Genomic DNA, 21,435 nt, shown 5'->3' with positions numbered 1-21,435 from the left:
TCCGATGAGAATGGTCCGACAGACCATTTTCATCGATCTACCGCTGAAGTGGCCTGATGGTCTGATGTGCGTACACACCATCAGTTCAAAAACCGATCGGGTCAGAACGCGGTGACGTAAAACACACGACGTGCTGAAAAAAATGAAGTTCAATGCTTCCAAGCATGCATCGACTTGATTCTGATCATGCGTGGATTTTTAACCGATGGTCGTGCCTACTAACGATCTGTTTTGTCCTATTGGTTAGGAATCCATTGGTTAATTTTAAAACAAGTTGCCTTTTTTTTAACTGATGGTTTTGAACCGATGCTTTTGTGTACTAACTATCGGTTTGGCCCGATCGGTCAGCGGTCCATCAGTTCGATTTAAAGCAAGTATTACAATTTTGGTCCGAAGGACAAAAGACCGATGGGCCGTACACACGGTCGGTTTGGACCGATGAAACTGAACCTCGGTCCATTCTCATCGGTTTTGACCAGTCGTGTCTACTTTAAAATGAACCTGTGCTGATCACAAAAAATGCAAAGAGAATCTGCCACAAGGCAATACTTCTTACCTAGTTTGTCACCATGCTCTATGAGGAGGCACTGCTGAAGCTCACAAAAAATCCTGTGCACCAATTTTCAGGAAGATAATATTTATATGGATGTTAGCATACTCCCTCCGTGCCCTTCAGCTGACAATACTTGAACCTGGAGAATGGTTGCTGGGGCTACACAGGTAATAATTCAGGCCATTGGGGAGCTTTGGTACTGCTCTGGGGGGGGGGGGGGCAATGTGACACATTTTATTTGAAACCTAATTCTAGCCTTTCTGTTTTGGATCAGGCAGGAAAGAGTTAAAGAGACACAGTCTACATGTCCATGTCAGGCAAAGTGACACTATCTCTTGAAAGTCCCCCAAACCAACCACCTCACCTTACCATCATTCCCCTTATCACCCTTTCCATTTCAACACTCTCACAATGCATAACACATCTGGGTAAAGAAGAACATGTGACCGTCACCCCTGTAACAATGTTCCCGGATTGCTGACACAGCTCATTCTAATGCCAACTGCATCGGAGGAAAAAGCAGTGGGGAATCCCTAATAAAGTGAGTATAGGGAGGGGTTGGGGGAGCCTTTTCAGGGACATAGCTAAGGTGACTGACTGTCTCTTTAAAATTTCTGTCAGGTTTTTTTTTTCTTTGTGACCCCACTGGGAAAATGTCTATCTGGTAATCAGGCAGGACGTTGCAGGCAGCAAAAACACTTTCAGGGAATTTACAAAGGGTCTCATAGACACTTTTAAAATTATATTGAGGCACAGCACTGAAAGTGTGCTTAAGCCTGATAAAAGTTTGTAGACGCTATAACTTTTGCGCAAACAAATCAATATATACGCTTATTGGGATTTGTATTAATAAAAATATGTAACAGAATACATATTGGCCTAAATTGCTAAAGAACTATTATTATTTTTTTCTAGTAGATACATTTTTTTAGCAGCGCGTAAAACATCTTGGGCCAGATCCATGAAGCAGTTACGCTGGCGTATCTATTGATACGCCGCGTAACTGCTAGGTTGCTCCGGCGTATCTTTGTTTTGTATCCACAAAACAAGATACGCCTGAAGCTGGGCTAGATCCGACTGGCGTACGTCTTAGAACGCCGTCGGATCTAAGGTGCATATTTACGATGGCTGCTAGGTGGCGCTTACGTCGATTTCCGTGTCGAGTATGCAAATTAGCTAGATACGCGAATCCACAAACGTATGTCCGGCCGGCGCATTTTTTTACGTTGTTTCCGTAAGGCTTTTTTCTGCGTAACTTTACCCCTGCTATATGAGGCGTAGCCAATGTTAAGTATGGACGTCGGGCCAGCGTCAAATTTTCCATCGTGTACGTCGTTTGCGTAAAACTTTCGCGAATAGGGCTTTGCATAGAATGACATTCACGTCGAAAGCATTGGCTTGTTGCGGGTTAATTTGGAGCATGCGCACTGGGATACCCCACGGACGGTGCATGCGCCGTTCAGAAAAAACGTCATTTACGTTGGGTCAAGTAAAATTAGCATAAAACACGCCCACATCTTTATCATTTGAATTCCGCCGCCCTTCTGCCGGTAGATTTACGCTACGCCGCCGTAACTTTAGAGGCAAGTGCTTTGTGAATATAGCACTTGCCTCTCAGTTACTAGGATACGCTACGCCTGCCTAAAATTACGATGCGCTACGTGGATCTGGCCCATTGTTTTTTTTTTCAAAATTGTCTATTTTTTTGTTTACAGCGCAAAAAATAAAAATCACAGAGGTGATCAAATACCACCAAAAGAAAGTTATATTTGTGAGAAAAAAAAAGGCATCCATTTTATGTGGGTACAGCGTCGCAAGACGGCGCAATTGTCAGTTAAAGTAACCCAGTGCCGTATTGTAAGAATTAGTCCAGACATGTAATTGCTATAATCAAGCCGTTCTGAACAAAGACACACATTGTGCTCACAATTCCCTCTTGTTGGGGCAACAGTGCAATGTTTCCTAAAAGTTGGGGTGCATTGTGTTCTGTTATCTATTCAAGCTGTGTCATCCCCCCCCCCCACTCACACACACAATACACTCGTTTTCAGCATCCCTCTTTATGTTAGAGCAAATGACAGTAAACTGTGGGACTGTTAATACAGTAGAGGAACCAGAGAGCCCAGCACTGCCTGCTTCCCCATACTGTATGCTGTAACTAAGATAGATTTACAGATCTATATCTAGAGCACAGGACTTGTATGTCTGCAGAATGATGGTCTATGGGTGTTACTACATTATTGCTAATTGCTCCTAAAATCCTCCTAATAGAGACTACTATATTTAGAATCTCAGAATTCTGACATTTAATCTCAGAATTCTGACTTTGAAACACAGAATTCTGTCTTTTTAATCTCAGAATTCTGACATTTAATCTCAGAATTCTGACATTTAATCTCAGAATTCTGACTTTGAAACACAGAATTCTGTCTTTTTAATCTCAGAATTCTGACATTTAATCTCAGAATTCTGACATTTAATCTCAGAATTCTGACATTTAATCTCAGAATTCTGACTTTGAAACACAGAATTCTGTCTTTTTAATCTCAGAATTCTGACTTTGAAACTCATAATTTAGTATTTTTTTTTTTTATGATGGCCCCAGGGCTCTTCCATACTTTGGACTTATGAGATCTATGAATGGCTGTACAGGGATATGTAGCCAATAGAGAGTGTATAAATATACAATAAAAAAAAAGAAAAAAAAAAAAGAGAAAAGACAATTGCCCTTGTCGTCAGTCATGCAGCACTGCTGCTGTCAGAGTGGCAATCCAAGCAAGTATATTTTTTGTATATTTCTCAATAAGCTACATCCACAGAACAGAAGCTCCAATCCTTCCTCACTTAGTCAAAAAAAAAGAAAAAACTTTTCCTGGAGTTTAGCTTTTTGCTTTAGTTTGCTGCCTTCTCACTATTTTTTATTTCATGTGGCTAATACGGGTTTGTTTTAATGAATTTCAAAGTCACTTTTTTGCTCTCAGATGAGACAATGTGATTTTTAAATATATTGTTTTCTAAAATTAAAAATACAAAGTTTGACACTCTATTGATCTTTACAGTCACACCTGTTGCAAATATGCAAAGCACTCTGCCAGCTCTGCATCGAACCTGTTCTGTCTCAAACATTCACAAGGCAAACTAATTGTATTCTGAAAAAAATAAAAACAATTATGCAGATTACAAATCAAGCAGATTGCATTCAAACAAATACTAAAATTTCATTCTACAAAGCGTCATTACAGAGAAACGCCAGTCGTAATAACACCAGTCAGTTAATAAAAATAGCAAACTGTGTGTTAGGAATTCCTTCACAATCATGAGATGCAAAGGTATAGTAAATGAAGGTTACAAGCCATTTCTCTCAGGTAAGCAAGAATAATCATATCCTCATAGTATTTACTATATGCCTGTTATGTGCATGGGCATGCTTGAACAGGTTAAAGCATACTGCACATACACTGTATTTACTAATAAATATGGTTGGCTATTGCTGCTTGGAATGGTGGTTATAAATATCCCTGGAAATAATGCTCCTTATGTTCAATTACTAATAGTGCTAGTCAAAAAACTGCTGCCATAAATTTTTGGTGTGTTCCAAAAAACATATGTAAAATCCATGTGTTGAGGAGCTAGCTTAACCGGTTCCCAACCGGCTCACGCAGATATTCTGTGGCAGAATGGCTCTCCTGGGTGGAATCCTGTACATATCCGGCTTTGCCCAGGAGAGTCACTAGAAGGCACGCGAGGGGGGAACCTGATGCTCGTAGCTGGCGGGCGCGATTGCCGTAGGCCACGCGCAATCACGTGCATGAGCGCCAGCATGGGGATTTGTGTGTGTAAACACACAAATCCCTGTGCTATCAGAAGAGAGGAGACAGATCGTCTATTTCTACAAAGTAGGAAAAGCCATCTGTCATCTCTCCTAATTAGTCCCATCCCCACACAGTTAGAACACAGTGAGGGAACATACAGTTAACCCCTTTGATTGCCCCCTAGTGTTAACCCATTCCCTGCCAGTGACATTTATACAGTAATCAGTGCATTTTTTTCTCAAGTGTTTTATATTTAATCGTGCAAAGTATTGGTGAGAATTGTTTGAATGCAATATCATACATACACTCATTTCAGACACAGACACACTTGCCAAGGAGAAAAAAAAAAGGTTTCTTAAACAGGTTTATTTCAAGTCCACCATGATTTTTGCACATGGGTAACACCAGAATGTTTTTTTTTTCTTTTAAGACCATTCAGTAGTTGTTCCCACCCATTCTGATGCCTGAGCAGTTGGGGCAGTAGGCCAGTCAACTGTGCTAGCTGGTTGGGAGCTCCAATCTTCTGCTGCAGGTTTGGGAGCTGCAGCTGCGGCTGTGGCTGGGATCTCAGGACGCTCTGCAGGAAATTGCTGAATGGGCACAGGTGGGACTTGTACTCCTTCTGACCAGTCAGGACCTTCAGGCTGAGGAAACTCTGGAACATTTGCAGACCATTCACCCTGGTATTCCTCCTTAGTGGTTGCCTTCTCTGCAGCAGCCTGTTCTTCATTCTCAATCTCCTCAGGGTCCCAGTTAAAAATAGAGATCAGGCATGACTTCCCATGGATGTTAACGAGAAATTGTTCCCCTCATGCGCAGAACTTCACGGGCAAGCATCCACCACATAAGAGCAACAGAATGGGCACCCTTGTTATTACAGGGGATGGCAATATCCACATAACATAGAGGTGAATCTGTATTGCAGAGAGCAATAGTAGGAATATTGAAGTATGATGCCTCAGTAAGTGGTTGATGATCAGCACGTGGGTCAGTCACAACTAACAGGCATGGTTCATGGAAAACAGCCTGAATCTGATTGGTGAAAGTACCAGGTGTAAAGCGACCAGCAATTGAGGTGGCCCCACAGGACGAAGCACATTTTAGAACAGCCCTCTGGTCAGTATTTCTGGAGGAAATCACACAAAAATTGCTACGATGGCACGTGCAGCAAGCATAAGCTTCTCCCATGTCCGTTTCAGATTTATAATGTAAATACCTATCCTTTTGTAGATATATGGCTCCATTTAAAATACGAGGTTAGTGCCACCCAAGTGAGTTCCTGCTTGAGGACATCTTCCTCTTTCATTTGCAGGACATCCAGACCTCTGGACATTGTTAAACACCTCTGAAGCTACGATGGGGAAAAAGAAACAATGCCATGTAGAGAGTTTCCTGCTGGAACTGAAGCAAAAAGTGCATCAGTACATTTTTTATAGCACTGATCGCTCTATAAATGTCAATGGTTACAAAAATGTGTCAAAAGTGTTCGACCTGTCTGCTGCAATGTCACAATACCGCTAAAAATCGCAGATCACCGACATTATTAGTAAAAATAAATAAATAATAAAAATGCCATAAAAATGACATAAATCTTTCCCATAGATTGTAGACGCTATAACTTTTGCACAAACCAATCAATGTACGCTTGTTGCAATTTTTTTTTATTTTTTTACCAAAAAGATGTAGAAGAATACATATTGGCCTAAACTGAGGAAGACGTGTTATTTCAAATACATTTGGGGGATATTTATTATAGCAAAAAGTAAAAAAAATATATATATTTTAATTGTCGCTCTTTTTTTGTTTATAGCGCAAAAAAATAAAAAACGCAGAGGATTCTCTATTTGTGGGAAAAAAAGGATGCAAATGTTGTTTGGGTACAATGTTGCACGACCACACAATTGTCAGTTAAAGTGACGCAGTGCCAAATTGTAAAGTGCTCTGGTCAGGAATGGGGTAAAATCTTCCGGGGCTGAAGTGGTAAAAATCCAAATCTACATGAAGATATGAACATTTCAATGCCCATAAACACTATGCAAAACAACAAAATAATAAGAAACAAACCTGTGCAACCAATTGGGTAGCAAGTGAAAGTCATGTAATGATGAATATCTAAACAGGAAGCAATCTTCTATTTACTTCTTTCTGTCACCATGTGTGCTTCACTGTATAAATGTGCTCCACCACCTAATATAAGGGGGGGGGGGCACTCACCAGATATCTTTGGGCCACCAGGACCCTCACAGCGTATGTGGTTAGTCCTAAAGTTAATGTATACTTGCTGTCCACCTCCTTTGCTCTTACATCCAATATCACCAGCAAGGAAGTCCCAGAATGAAAAAAAATTAGCGCAATAATCGTGCAATATGTTTATTTAAAAAATCCAATGCACTTGTTTTTAATACAATTTGTAAAGAGGTAATTCGCTATTGTTTTCCACTTTTTCCATCCATATGGGATTTCCATTTTGATGCATCCATTTGTGATCTGGATTCATATATGAAGACAGCCGTGTGGAGTGGATTATACAAAAGCACCTACCAGTAATCTTGGCGGTTACTTGTGATGGAGAGCTGCTCTCCTATGGGATTAATCACTGGGTGTTTTCTACTTTATCAGCACAAGGTTGCATTCATTTGAATGTTGGGTGTCTAATTATGGACTTATATATATATATATTTTTTGGATTATATTTTGTTCATGATAGATGTCTTGTATATTTCCTGGTATGATATTCATATGTTTACATCTGCACAAGTTTAACCACTTGCCGACCTCCGCACGAGACAAAATGGCACGGCTGTGAATATGGGCGTGTATATATACGTCCTCTTTAATTTGCCGTCATGTGGTCTTGCGTGCGTGCCTCCGGCGGAGCTCCATGACCGTGCCCGTGGGACCTGCAGACTCAAAGTCCGCCGGTGTCCCGCGATCGAGTCACAGAGCTGAAGAACGGGGAGATGTCAGTGTAAACACAACATCTTCCTGTTCTTCCTAGTGACATGTCACTGATCGTCTTTTTCCTGTCATCGGGAACAGTGATCAGTGACGTGTCACGGCAAGCCATGCCCCCTAACAGTTAGAATCACTCCCTAGGTCACACGTAACCTCTTAAGTGCCCCCTACAGGTTAACCCATTCACTGCCAGTGTCATTTTTACAGTAATCAATGCATTTCTATAGCACTGATCGCTGTAAAAATTACAATGGTTCCAAAATGGTGTCAAAAGTGTCTGATGTGTCCGCCATAATGTCACAGTCATGATAAAAAATGCTGATCGCCGCCATTACTAGTAAAAAAATTATTATTAATAAAAATGCCATAAAACTATTCCGTATTTTGTAGACGCTATAACTTTTGCGCAAACCGATTAATATACGCTTATTGTGATATTTTTTACTAAAAATATGTAGAAGAATACATATCAGCCTAAACTGAGGGGAAAAAAAAGATTTTTTTTTATATATTTTTTTGAGGGATATTTATTATAGCAAAAAGTAAAAAATATTGAATTTTTTTTTTAATTGTCGCTCTATTTTTGTTTATAGTGAAAAAAAAAGTGCAGAGGTGATAAAATACAACCAAAAGAAAGCTCTATTTGTGGGGGAAAATAGGGAGTCAATTTTGTTTGGGAGCCACAACGCATGACCGCGCAATTGTCAGTTAAAGAGACGCAGTGCCGAATCGCAAAAAGTGACCTGGTTTTTGGCCAGCCAAATGGCCCGGGGCTTAAGTGGTTAAGTAGGCACTCCTTTGCTATTGATTTGACATTGCATGCACCGTATATTATTTATGAGGTTTGACATTTTATCTTTAATTATCTTTTTATTTTATTTAATTTTTTATGTTTATTATTTAGGTGCAGAACAATAATTTTGTATTTATCAAATTATTCGGATATTCAATGCACATGGCAATCTAGGACCGCACTACACACGCTGAGCATTACAGCACAGTTTAATAGGTTCAAGAATTGTGTTTGTTATGTGGGTGTACATAAAGAATTTACTTTAATAAATCAGGCCTACTTGGAAGAGATGTATTCAAAGGGAGAGCTATAAGGGCATGTTCACACTGGGACGGGCGGGCGTTGGCGGTAAAGCGTAGGGGATTAGAACACCTGTGTTTTGTTTTTTGATGTCTGTGTCACTGTTAGTGATTCATCCTTTCTATTTGCCATGTTTACCAAAATCCCAAATTTTGGGTTGTTCGCAGAACAGTAATAGAGGGTAAATCTTCACACTAGTTCTAGTGACCCTGGTGACAACCAGGTACTCCCCCAGTATGGGTCAATTTCCCCTTGCTTCCTGTTTTGTTTATGGGACAGGAAGTTAAGATAAATCTTTTTACTGGGGATGGCAAAACAAACTTGACAGTTGTTATGACTGTTCCTTACTCGGCAGACACTTATTAAGACTCTTCAGCAATACAAACAACTTACCTGCCAGCTCGCAAACTTCTTTAGAAAGGGATGAGCTGAGCAAGTGTACAACCAATAATTAATTGCAGCCTTGGTGCCAGAATGAATTAACTCCCACATGCATCAGTGGAAGTTGCATCATCTTAAGCTGGCCAATCAAGATGGCCAAAGGGGTGCCAAACCTGGAAAATGGCCGAACAATGACGTTGGTGCCAGTTAAAGATCTTGTGAATGTTGCATCGTGGGAAGGAAGGTAAATATGAAACTTTAGTTCTGTTTTAATGTTATAGGACTAGTGCATGTTTTGAGAAAGCTGTGGGAAGTGTACAATTTCTGAAAGTAGGCTATAACAGCAGATTTTACATAACCAATTGATTGCATTGGGACCATAACCTTACCAAAGGACTGCTATAAGACCTGCATGTAACTAGTAACAGTGAAAGGGATATGAAGCCTACACATCAAGAGCACTATGATGCTATGAAATATATCGCAAATTATTTTGGGAAAATGCTATGGATGGCACACCTAGCAGAACAACGATTCTGAAAGGTTACCATGAGACCCATATATCTGACATACAAAATAAAAGAGTTCTATAACAGGTTCGTGAATGCTGTGCCCCCTTTTAATTTTATATTAGAAAATTGGCAATAAAAGATATGGCTCCACCCTTGTAGCCTCTGTCATGAGACTCCTTCCTGCCCATCTAAAGAGAACCTGTTACCAACATATTAGTGTATGTACAAACAAATATATACAGAAAAAAACAATACAGAATTCTGCTTGTGTTAACTGACTTCAGGATCCAGTTGTTCCATTTGTAACACTTTACCATAAGAAGTTTGCAACTGAAATGTGATCTCTAGAGATGTGTATTTCAGCTGTTGCTTTTGAGCATGTAAAGTCTAAAGTTAGAATACGCTTAAAATATATGGATTCTACTCCAAACCAAAACCAAAATGTAACATATAGCAATGTTTTTATTTTGCATTAGTGTACAAATAATCATAAGATAATATAAAATCAGCTTGCAGGATTTTCTATCTATCTATCTATCTATCTATCTATCTATCTATCTATCTATCTATCTATCTATCTATCTATCTATCTATCTATCTATCTATCTATCTATCTATCTATTTATAGTGAATGAAAGGTGAGAGTGATAAATAAGAAATATGTCATATATTTAATTACTAGAGGCAAGGAGCAAAGTGCAGCAAGTCACAGCAGCCAATCAAGACTTAGGCCCCGTACACACGACCGAACGTGTCTGCTGAAACTGGTCCGACGGACCAGTTTCAGGAGACATGTTCGGACGTGTGTACGGCCGACCGGACAATTGTCCGGCGGCTAGGACAGTTTCCAGCGGACAAATGTTTCTTAGCATGCTAAGAAACATGTTCGCTGGAAGCCTGTCCGTCGGACATGTTCGGTCGTCTGTACAGACTCACCGGACATGTCCGCTCGGCCCAAACCCCTCGCATGCGTCGAAGGGATTCAACACATGCGTGGAAGCATTGACCTTCCAGGGCCACGCACGTCGCCGCGTAGGCGCGGCCACGTCACCGCGCATCGTGTCCGCGCGGATTTCTGTTTGATGGTGTGTACAACCATCAAACAGAAATCCGGCAGAGGACTGTCCGATGAAAACGGTCCGGCGGACCTTTTTCATCGGACAGTTCGTCCGTGTGTACGGGGCCTAACTTTTCAAGTCTGGTTCTGGAAAACTAAACACCTATTGCGGGCATATGCAATTAACGGACCTCCAGCTGTTGCAGAACTACAAATCCCATGAGGCATAGCAAGGCTCTGACAGCCACAAGCATGACACCCAGAGGCAGAGGCATGATGGGATTTGTAGTTTTGCAACATCTGGCGGTCCGCTAATTGCATATCCCTGACCTATTGGATGACTTGCTAAACATTAAATATTATCATTGCTTTTCTTTTTTGTTTCCATATTTAAAGCCAGTAAATAACTGCCAAACATACTCTGGCATGTCTTGATCCAATGCAAGGCATATATTCTAGATACAGCACTTAAAATTTTGAAGTGAATATCCACCTGAATATTAATGCCTTTGACAGTTCACCAAAACTTACATACCATCACTACAAATCTGCTGCAATTGCTCATTTACAACTAACAAACTTGTTTTTGGTGTAGGTAATGAAAATACATTCAAATACAGCTACATTGGACATTTGTTTTACTATGTTGTGTATTGGAATTGGAAGAATTGGAAAAAGCACTATGAATTAAAAATGTTGCTTTGGGATAAATAAAATATTCTGAATCTGAATGTAAAAATCTGTAATAAATATGCAATATAAGCATGTGTAATGTACTTTACATATACAATATCTTGTGTACACAAGTAGGTACAATGTAAGCATTGAATTGAAGCAATGTACAAAAAAAAGGGAATATTTATAAAATGGTGAATGTTCACTAAATATTCAATATAGGTAAATCAGTCACTATAATTTTTATATAATAATATTATATATTATAATATAATAATAATGAAAAATACATGTACCAGTAAGATACATCTACAGTGAATGTTTGGCGGAATGTCACATGTTTAGCTTTATAAATATATCCCAATAATTCAAAATGTTCTTACCGTTCACAGCGTGGTCCTGTATATCCAAGAGGGCATTCATCACAAATTAATCCATGAGTTTGGTCCAGGTGGCATGTTGGGCTAAAGCTTTGTTGTTGACAGAAGGCCAAATTGTGAAAAAAGCAAACAAAGAAAAATAGATTTAAAAACATAATTGCAGGTATTCTTCAGCAGTCATTACTCTAGAGACATGGAGACCCAGGAATATCCTATCTGCTTCAGACACACACATTTAGCTTCGGCTCCAGCCAATAGTCAGTGGAATGGCTCTACTATTTCTGCCGACACTAGATATAGTATGGAGTGTGGCAGTATCCCAATGGCATGTTATGATGGGGCTTACTTTAGACTGTCACAGATCCTGTTCACCAGTGAATAAGCAGGAATGTACAGCTGCTTGTCTGTGCCCTGCAGGCCGTTGCCAAAATATACTGCATCTTACTATGCAGCAGAGTCTTTCTAAAAGGGAACAATGGTATTATTAGTAATCCGAATATTCCCAAATAGTTACACCATTATTCTCACTCCTGTTTAAGGTTAATCTTTTTACAAATTATTAGCATGCCTACTTACAGAAAACAATACTGCTATATGCATTTACAATTTTTTAAATGTCATCACCTTGTTCATGTGAACCTATACTGCAAAAGCATAAAAAATAGGATTTGGGAACCCACAGCAACCAGAGAGAAGCTTTCAGCAAATTATCAGAGGAGCAGGATTAGTTCTAATTGATTTCTAAATACTGAATACCAAACATATTATTAGCGTCTACAGGCCCTGCACTGTGTGCTGCAAATATTTCAAACCTGCTCCTTTATCTGATTATAAATTAACACTGTAAAATGTTCATAGTGCCACTCCACCTAAATGGAAAATGTTAGTTATAGGTGGTTAGGTTATATTTCTTTAATACTGCAATAGCGTCATTGCCATAATTCCTGACTCTGTTGCTGTCCATCTAAGTGTTTTTGTTCTTATCCACTTTTGCCTGTTATATCTCCACCTGCTGCAACCCTTCATAATATAAATAGATAAATAATCCAGTAGGAAGAATGGAAACTGCTCCTAATGGCTACAGAATATGTGCAGACCCAAGAACTTAAAGTGTTACTAAACCCAGGACCCTGCATTCTTTATATCTGGTCTCCCACAGTACACGGTACACAATTATTTTAGTAAATATAAACTGCTAAATACCTTTTGTTATCAGCAGTATATAGCAGTCTTATTACTTCTATCGGTGCCTGGTTAAAGCTTGTAGGAGGAGTTTTCACACTGCACTGGCTGTCCTATCAGGATACAGGACCCCTGACCCTCTATCTGGACAGTGTTGGTTGACCCTGTGCTGATCACATACACTCTCCCAAGAAAAAGAAGAACACTCTCCAGCAATACACACCAAACTGAGCATGTTCAGCCTGACTCCATTTACTCTGTCTTATCTGGGCCTGTTCTGGAGTCAGTGGAACAAGAGGAGGGCCTGTGCATACAGGATCAAACAGCTTTTGTTTCACAATGCAAAGAATTAAACCCTGAGGCCCCGTACACACGACCAAGTTTCTCGGCAGAATTCAGCCAGAAACTCGATCGGAGCCGTATTCTGCCGAGAAACCCGGTCGTGTGTACACTTTTGAGGAACTCATTGAGCCAAATAGAGAACATGCTCTCTATTTCCTCGTTAGTCAATGGGGAAACTTGGCTCGCCGAGATCGGCTTCACAAGGAACTCGACGAGCAAAACGATGTGTTTTGCTCGTCGAGTTTCTCGGACGTGTGTACGGGGCCTTAGGGTCTACAGTGAATGTAACAAGCATGCTTTACTGCTTATATCGGCTGGTTTTACTGTTGTTGGTTTAGAAACACCCCAAAACCAAGCATTTATTATATTGCAGCTTACCTGTTCTTAAATGTAATTGGCTGCATTTGTATTCTTTTTTAGCATTATTTTTTCACTTGGTGATCTAGCAAATAAGTCTGCTGTTTTTTTGAACAGAACAAGTTGTCCTGCAGAATTAGCAGTTAGATGGTTTAAGACAAACCATTTCCCACTGACAGGGTTGCATATAATTGTCAGCTTTTATTTTTTATGTAAAATCTTTATCCCAAAAGCAACAAAACTGTTTCTGTAAATGCTGATAACGTTTTAGCTGGAGTTTGGCTTCAATTTGTTAGTGTTTTTTACACTGCATTAAGATGAAAAAACATTTACCTTTACAACCCCTTTAATTAAAGGGGTTGTAAAGGAATTTTTTTCCCCTAAATAGCTTCCTTTACCTTAGTGCAGTCCTCCTTCACTTACCTCGTCCTTCAATTTTGCTTTTAAATGTCCTTATTTCTACTGAGAAATGCTCTTTTCCTGTTCTTCTGTCTGTAACTCACCACGAGGCTTGCAAGGCTTTCTTCCTGGTGTGGAGAAAGCCTCTTGAGGGGGGAGGGGGCGAGCAGGCAGGTCAGGACACTCTCTACTTTGCAGATAGAGAAAGGAGCTGTGCGTTAGTGGGCGTCCTGACACTCCTGCTCGCTCCCTCCCCCTGAAGAGGCTTTCTCCACACCAGGAAGAAAGCCTCACATTACGGTGTTGAGTTACAGACAGAAGAACAGGAAGTGAGCATTTCTTTTGCACTCTCCAGTTTTAGTAAATCAACCCCATTGTCCTTAACATTATACTAGAAAAAAAGAAGGACAGACTTGTAAGGTACCCAACAAAATACTATTTTTTACATTTACTTTTTTGTAGACTTTTATCTTTACATTTATATTGTACATTCTTTTCCTATTTAAAAAAAAATAAAAATAATCTGGATGTTTTATCAGCAAATGTAAAAAAAAATAAAAATAAAAAAAATAGATTTTTTTCATTATACGATAGATACAAACGTCAGTTTTTCTTTTACCCTTTTCTAGAAGAATTTTTGGTACTAAGATGTGGTATACAATATTATGTCAGCCCATTTTTTTTAATAAGGTAGACTGTCCTTAAAAAAATAACTAAACAAAATGGCAGCCTGTTAAGATGCATACAATACCAGTACTGACTATCTTGTAGCTGATTTATGTTGTTTTACAGAGCTACACCCATTTTATGAAAACTTCAGCATTTAGTACATTTAGGTGTTTTAGATGTTTATATCTCCCCACTGCACACTGTGGATTTCTCCCATCTCTGGCTTCTACAGGCCAGATTCTCGTAGATCTGCGTTAAACTATGCGGCCGTAACGTATCTCGTTTACGTTACGCGGCCGCAAGTTTTACGGGCAAGTGCTTGATTCACAAAGCACTTGCCTGTAAAGTTGCGGCGGCGTAGCGTAAATTCCCCTGCGCAAGCCCGCCTAATTCAAATGATCCAGGTAGGGGGCGTGGATCATTTAAATTAGGCACGTTCCCGCGCCGATCGTACTGCGCATGCGCCGTCCCTAAAATTTCCCGACGTGCATTGCGCTAAATGACGTCGCAAGGACGTCATTGGTTTTGACGTTAACGTAAATGGCGTCCAGCGCCATTCACGGACGACTTACACAAACAACATACTTTTTAAAATGTTGACGCGGGAACGACGGCCATACTTAACATTGGTTGCCCCTCATATAGCAGGGGCAACTTTAAGCGTCGCAAAAGCTACGGAAACGTCGTAAATTCAGTGCGTCGACCGCGCATACGTTCGGGAATCTCGCGTAAATAGCTAATTTGCATAGACGACAGGGAAAACAACATCGGCGACAACTAGCGGCGGGAAAAAAAATGCATCTAAGATCTGACAGCGTAAGAGCCTTACGCCTGTCAGATCTAATGGATATCTATGCGTAACTGATTCTAAGAATCAGTCGCATAGATACGCCGGGCCAGATTAGGACTTACGATGGCGCAAATGGCGTTGCGCCGTCGTAAGCCCTTTGAGAATCTGGTCCTACATCTCTAGTGTGTCCCTGCTGCTCAGAAGGGACATGCTAGTTAGGTAAAGGCCAGGGTGGAACGGGGGAAGCAAAGTGTGCTATGCATGATAATGTGTGAAATAACGTGCATTAGTGTACCACTCAGATGAAAATGAGCACTAAAAATTAATGCAAGAGTATAAAATCGGTGAATCTGGCAAAAAAAATTCTGTTGCCAAAACCTGTATAAAATCTTTAATTCTGTTGCCAAAACCTGTATAAAATCTTTAATTCTGTTGCTAAAACCTGTATAAAATCTTTATCATACATAGGCAAAAGATGTACAAATATCACTTAAATGATATCAGTAATGTAATTTACTTTAAAAATGCCAAGTTCTCTACACTCTCTTTGATTTTCTATCATTATTAAAGAAATGTTTTTGGCACAACAAAAAAATACCCTTGTAGTGGGGCCCCGTTCACACTGCAATGGTTAAATGTTTGTTAATTCTAGGGGGTTTCATATGAGGGAGTATTGCTTACTTTCTTCTTGCTCAAGCAGGCTTCTTCTATCCATCCATCTTCTATTCCAGTTCAGCTTTAGTTTTTTTATTGATGCTTTTCACAGTCATTGTATATGAAAATTATATGTGCATACTTTTGGAAACCAGATTGTGAAAGCTGCCTGGATCCCTGAAGAAGTCACGTGAGCAGTGACGCAAGACAATGGGAGGAGCTGAGTGACGTCACTTCCGCATCACGGACATGATCGAAAGTCTACATGCGAGACACTATACTTTGTAAAAACCATTCACACCCACACATGGGTGTTTTTTTTTATTGAAACGTGAGTGTATTACTGTTGTTTCTGTTGGTGTTGTTAGTGTTGGTGCAGTTTTACACTATAGGAAGGTTCTTTTCATTTATATGATCACCACTGCAGGAAATATGGTGGAGAGGAACAAGAGTAGAGGTACATGGCAGCACGCACAAGAGATCCAGTTACCCAGGATGATACCTATAACAAGCATGTCTGACCTTTATGAGAGTATTGGTTATTTCCTCTTTAAATCTTATTGATATCCTCTCTTAATTTAAAGTCATAGGTTTTCTTCTCTATTTGAGTGCCTGAAAATAGTGATGTGTTGTGAATGTTTTCCCTTTCCAAGAAACATTCCAAATTAAAAAAAGGGGATCTGATGGTGGTAAGGGGCAACAAAGACACTCTATTTACTGGCAGACAAAGGGTAATTTGTTATTGCACAGGTAACTTTTCAAAATTTGTGTTGCCTTTGGTTAGGCACGCTCCCCCCCCCCCCCCCTTGAGGCTATTTAAAACTGTAGAAAGACGACCAATAAGAAACCTCATTTTATTTTCAGATAGACACAATGGGGGTTATTTTTGAAAGGCAAATCCACTTTGCACTGTAAGTAAAACTACAAGTGCAGAGTGCACTTGAAATTGCACTGAAAGTGGATTTGGAAGTGCAGTCACTGACTAAAAAATAGCATTTTCTCAGAAAGAATATACCATACTCTCAATGACTCTATGCATATATATGAACTGAAATGGTCATACTGGCCCACACCCTAATAATATTCTTTTCTGATATAGCCTCCTGTACTCATCCTGAATCTATCATAGGAAACATCCCTACTCTGTAATTAGGAGTCCATTTCACCTGTATGTCGTTATATATATTTCACTATGCCATAATTCTTGATTGCAATATGTGTTCTCAATGATGTCATTTATATATTTTTGTATTCATTACCTTTCAATAAAATTTTTGTAAACAAAAACAAAAAAATATATAGCATTTTAGCTTGCACATGATTAGATAAGTAAATCAGCAAAACTTCCCCTCATTTCAGATCTACCCCTCAGATTTACAGCGACTGCACTTCCAAGTGCAATTTCAAGTGCAATTTGCAGTAGTAGTAGTAGTAGTAGTAGTAGTGCAAAGTGGATTTGCCTATTGTAAATAACCCCCATAATTTGCCACTAGGGGCAACAACTCCATCTTTGTTCCTGTACTCTTTTCTGACACATTATATAATAAATTCAGTAAAAGTTTATTTTTTATTTTTTTTATCCAGCAATTATTTTTGGACTCTAACATTCATATAAAGTACAGTAATTGTATATTTTATGGAATGCCTATATGTGCAATATATAAAGGCTTTCTTTGGTAAGTAACATCACTAGTAGTTCCCTTGCCAAATTTCTGTGTTAGCCCCTGCAGAGTATTTTATTTAGCAGTTTAATTACAGCAATTCATTAACCATTCAGCGATAAATGGGATTTTTATATCTGGATGATGTAAACACCTTAATTTTATTTGGCTACTTTTTGATGTACACAAGGGACCCACAGTTGTCCTTTTCACTGATAAAGAAAGTCAGAACTCTCTTCCAGTGCTGCCTGGGACCTAAATCAATCCATTTGTATTTGACAGCCTTGATAATGAAAAATAAATGTTTGCTCTTCTTGTGTAACATTTTATGAACCATTTATTAGTCATTTAATCTGATAGTTTTGTCATTGTTTGGATAAGTAAGTTTGAGGGAAAAACTATTGGCAAGGAAAAAGTGTTTTCAGTAATTTTTTTTGCAACACATATCCTACAATTTCTGTTATTAAACAGGTTGGAATAGGAAACTTGGCAAAAATCATTGTGGACAGAATAAAATATTAATTCAACTGGATATTTGTAAGATATTAGTTTTAAATATGTATAATGCTATGAAAACAAAGAAATAAAGACACCCTGAGTTCAAATTTTACTACTTGATCTATTGAGGCACCAGCAGTGCAATTTGAGGGTCTGTAGGTGACAATCATTTTTTTTTTTGGTTTGTATAATACAAATCTGGCAGTACCATATATTTTAAAGTACAGTAGAACTGAACTCACAAAGTGAAGATTTTCTATGATATAGGGAACATTAGAAGTGCTAATTTTGTCTGAGCAATACCCCAAATATTTCATTTTTTGTCTTAAATTCCTCATGAAAATAGCAGTGCACTTCCTGGTATGTGTGGCAGACCCAACCGGGACAGAGGCTTTTGGAGAGGGCTAGGGGTAAACCTCCTACCCACTGATTATGGCCCATGGAGAGAGCAGATCATTCTCTAATGATGGACAACAACGTGATGAACGCTGAGAGCGTGGTTTGGATTAATTCTCTGAATAATGATAATAAAGCTTCCCTTCTGGAGTGAATGTAAAGGTGTAATATTCTAACCTATGAAGATAAATTAATTCCACTTTATCAGACTGCTGGAACATTGTTTGTCTTCTGATGCGTTTTTGTTTTTCCCATTGTGTGCTTCCTAGGAGTACATTTCCATTGGTAATTGTGTTAATTGAGTCACCTATTGGTTCTGTCTGCCTGGCTAATTTGGCTAACTCTATTATAGAATTAGCCTTGTGTCAGCTGTACCTCATTATCCAAACCATTGTGTGATGTTTTGGGTAAATATGTGGTTTTATTGTCCATGTGGTAACTGACCTACTTGATTTCTGTTCAATAAACAGCCATTCCTCTGGAGTTTACCTTAACACCTTGTCTGTGTACGATGCTTGGACTAACAGGGCTGGTATTAGCTCTCGGTCTGCTGAAACTGTTTGGGGGCAGGAGGCACTGTTTGATGGAAACACCTATTCGGGGTGTCAAGCAGTTCTGTCACAGTGTGTAGGGATTCCAGGCCTATATTCTGACAGATGTATATCTGCAGTGTGAGTTCTTTTGCTTCTGACTGCTATTCTTTGGAGATTTGGTGTGAGATTCTGTGTCACTAATGTGGCTACTCTCAGTTCTTCTTTCATGGAGGCTCTGATATGGAAACAAAGTGCTCTCTCTACCAAGGTAGCTGTCTCCACACACAGTGTAAAACAAGACATGGCAAGTTAGTGTTTGGAAAATATCAGCTGCAGGGAGACAACAGGCAATATTGGTCTCTTGCCCTCTTTCTGTATTTTTGGGCACAGATTGCTGAGTTTAGTTCCTTTTTTACGTTTGCAACAAATGAAATGCTTGATACATTTTTATGAACTGGCAGATTTTAATACAGTTATTTGTCAGACTACCAGTTATATTCTGAAAACCTATGTTTAGGCAAACTTTTCATTTGACCATACACTGATACTTACTTATTAGAATCTATGCCCAAAGGACAGGCACAAGGCAAACAGTCCTCATCTGTGCCATCAGTTGGATTGCCATAGAAGCCTGGCAGACAGTAATCACAGTAGCGGCCATAAGTATTGTGTTGGCAGTCCTAGAAAGAAACAGGAGATGCATAAATTAAGCAAAAAAGCCCCAAAAATTATATATATATATATATATATATATATATATATATATATATATATATATATATATATATATATATATATATATATATATATATAGAGTGCCTTGCAAAAGTATTCACCCTCTTGGCTTTTTACCTATTCTGTTACATTACAGCCTTTAGTTTAATGTTTTTTTTTATCTGAATTATATGTGATGGATCAGAACACAATAGTCTAAGTTGGTAATGTAAAATTAGAAAAATATATACATAAAACTATATTTCAGAAATAAAAAAAATTATAATTGGCATGTGCGAATCTATTCACCCCCTTTGTTATGAAGCCCATAAAAAGTTTTGGTGCAACCAATTACCTTCAGAAGTCACATAATTAGTGAAATGATGTCCAGCTGTGTGCAATCTAAGTGTCACATGATCTGTCATTACATATACACACCTTTTTGAAAAGCTGTAACACCTAAGCAAGAGACACCACAATCCAAACACTGCCATGAAGACCAAGGAACTCTCCAAACAAGTAAGGGACAATGTTGTTGAGAAGTACAAATCAGGGTTAGGTTATAAAAAAATCCCTAGGAGCACCATCAAATCTATCATAACCAAATGGAAAGAACATGGCAAAACTTTGCAATAAATGGACAGGTCATTAAGGGGGTAAATTCTTCCAGTCCTTAAGTAGTTAAATCTCTTGCAAATGCTTGAAAGAAAATGGGACTGGCCATGGCAAAGAGAGAAGACTTACACTGGTAATACTCCTTTAGCATGTACTGCCATGTCAGAGGCGTAACTAGAACCTTTATTGCCCCAATGCAAGAAGCCATGAATGGCCCGTTGCCCTTTCCACTGATTTCATTAATTATGGTCCCGCACTGGGCTGGACTTACCATTGGGCTTGACTGGGCTTAAGTCTATGGGCCCCGCCCAACAGGGGGCCCTGCACGTTTACGTAAAAATGTTTTCAATAATATGCCAGTCATTAAATTTTTCATTTAAAGTTTGTTGATTGGTCTAGCATTTATACCTGTCCATGGTACATTGATAATTTTTGTCCTCCGTCCAAGTAGACAAACTGTCTTTCTTTTATTATTACCCTTGTGAAGCTATTTTTGCAATATTATGCCCGGTGTCTGTCCTTTTGCTGGATATGGCATGTTACTTTGGCACCAATTGCTGGATTTGCCCTTTGAATACATTGCACTCTGACTTGTGTCAGTGCTTTTTTGTGCCCATGTGCAGTATACATCATGTCCTTCGGACAGACATGATGGCTCGTACAGCGGAATTATATGATCCCTCTCCATCTGACAGGTACAGCGGAAGCTCTTTCCTTGCCAGGCTCTTTGTGGTGATATTTGGTTATTTATCCCCATACACACATTCATTTTATGCTGTTTTGTTTCCCTAGGCATACCCCTTTGAAGTGGGAGAACTGTACCCTCCACTTTTCATTATGGGTTGCTTATACCAGTATAATTGAATCTGATCCTGGAATTTTGGATACACTGACCTTCCCTCATTACTTCTCCTCTTTTTTTGCGGATTTAATAAGTGTATTTGATTGAGGAATTGAATCATTCATTCAAACCCAATTTCTTTCAAAAATAATTCAGATTAATTAAACATTTTTCATAGACTTCAGCAATTAACATAAATTATGCAATTTTGTTTAGTTGTTTGTTCAGAATCGTGATCTCTATTTTTATTCTCAGTTTTTCCAGAATTGCGTAGCTCTAATACATAGCTTGTGTATGTATCATTCTGTTCTATTTAACCACTTGGGATCCACGCTATGGACGAAAGACGTCCACAGCGCGGCTCTC

At 39.1% G+C, this 21,435-nt stretch overlaps 1 protein-coding gene and 1 pseudogene across 1 annotated transcript in view; both read right to left on the bottom strand.

Moving 5' to 3' along the window:
* LAMA2 (laminin subunit alpha 2) overlaps positions 1-21,435 on the bottom strand; it is a 1,029,834-nt gene that overhangs the window by 448,503 nt on the left and 559,896 nt on the right. The window contains 2 exon segments of the mRNA XM_040350410.1: positions 11,422-11,508; positions 19,452-19,579. Coding sequence (XP_040206344.1) covers positions 11,422-11,508; positions 19,452-19,579 — 215 coding nt within the window.
* On the bottom strand, positions 4,717-5,713 carry LOC120937307 (annotated as a pseudogene).

This window comes from Rana temporaria, chromosome 4 (assembly GCF_905171775.1).
Source record: "Rana temporaria chromosome 4, aRanTem1.1, whole genome shotgun sequence".
Taxonomy (NCBI): domain Eukaryota; kingdom Metazoa; phylum Chordata; class Amphibia; order Anura; family Ranidae; genus Rana; species Rana temporaria.
This window is presented reverse-complemented; position numbering and strand designations above follow the sequence as displayed.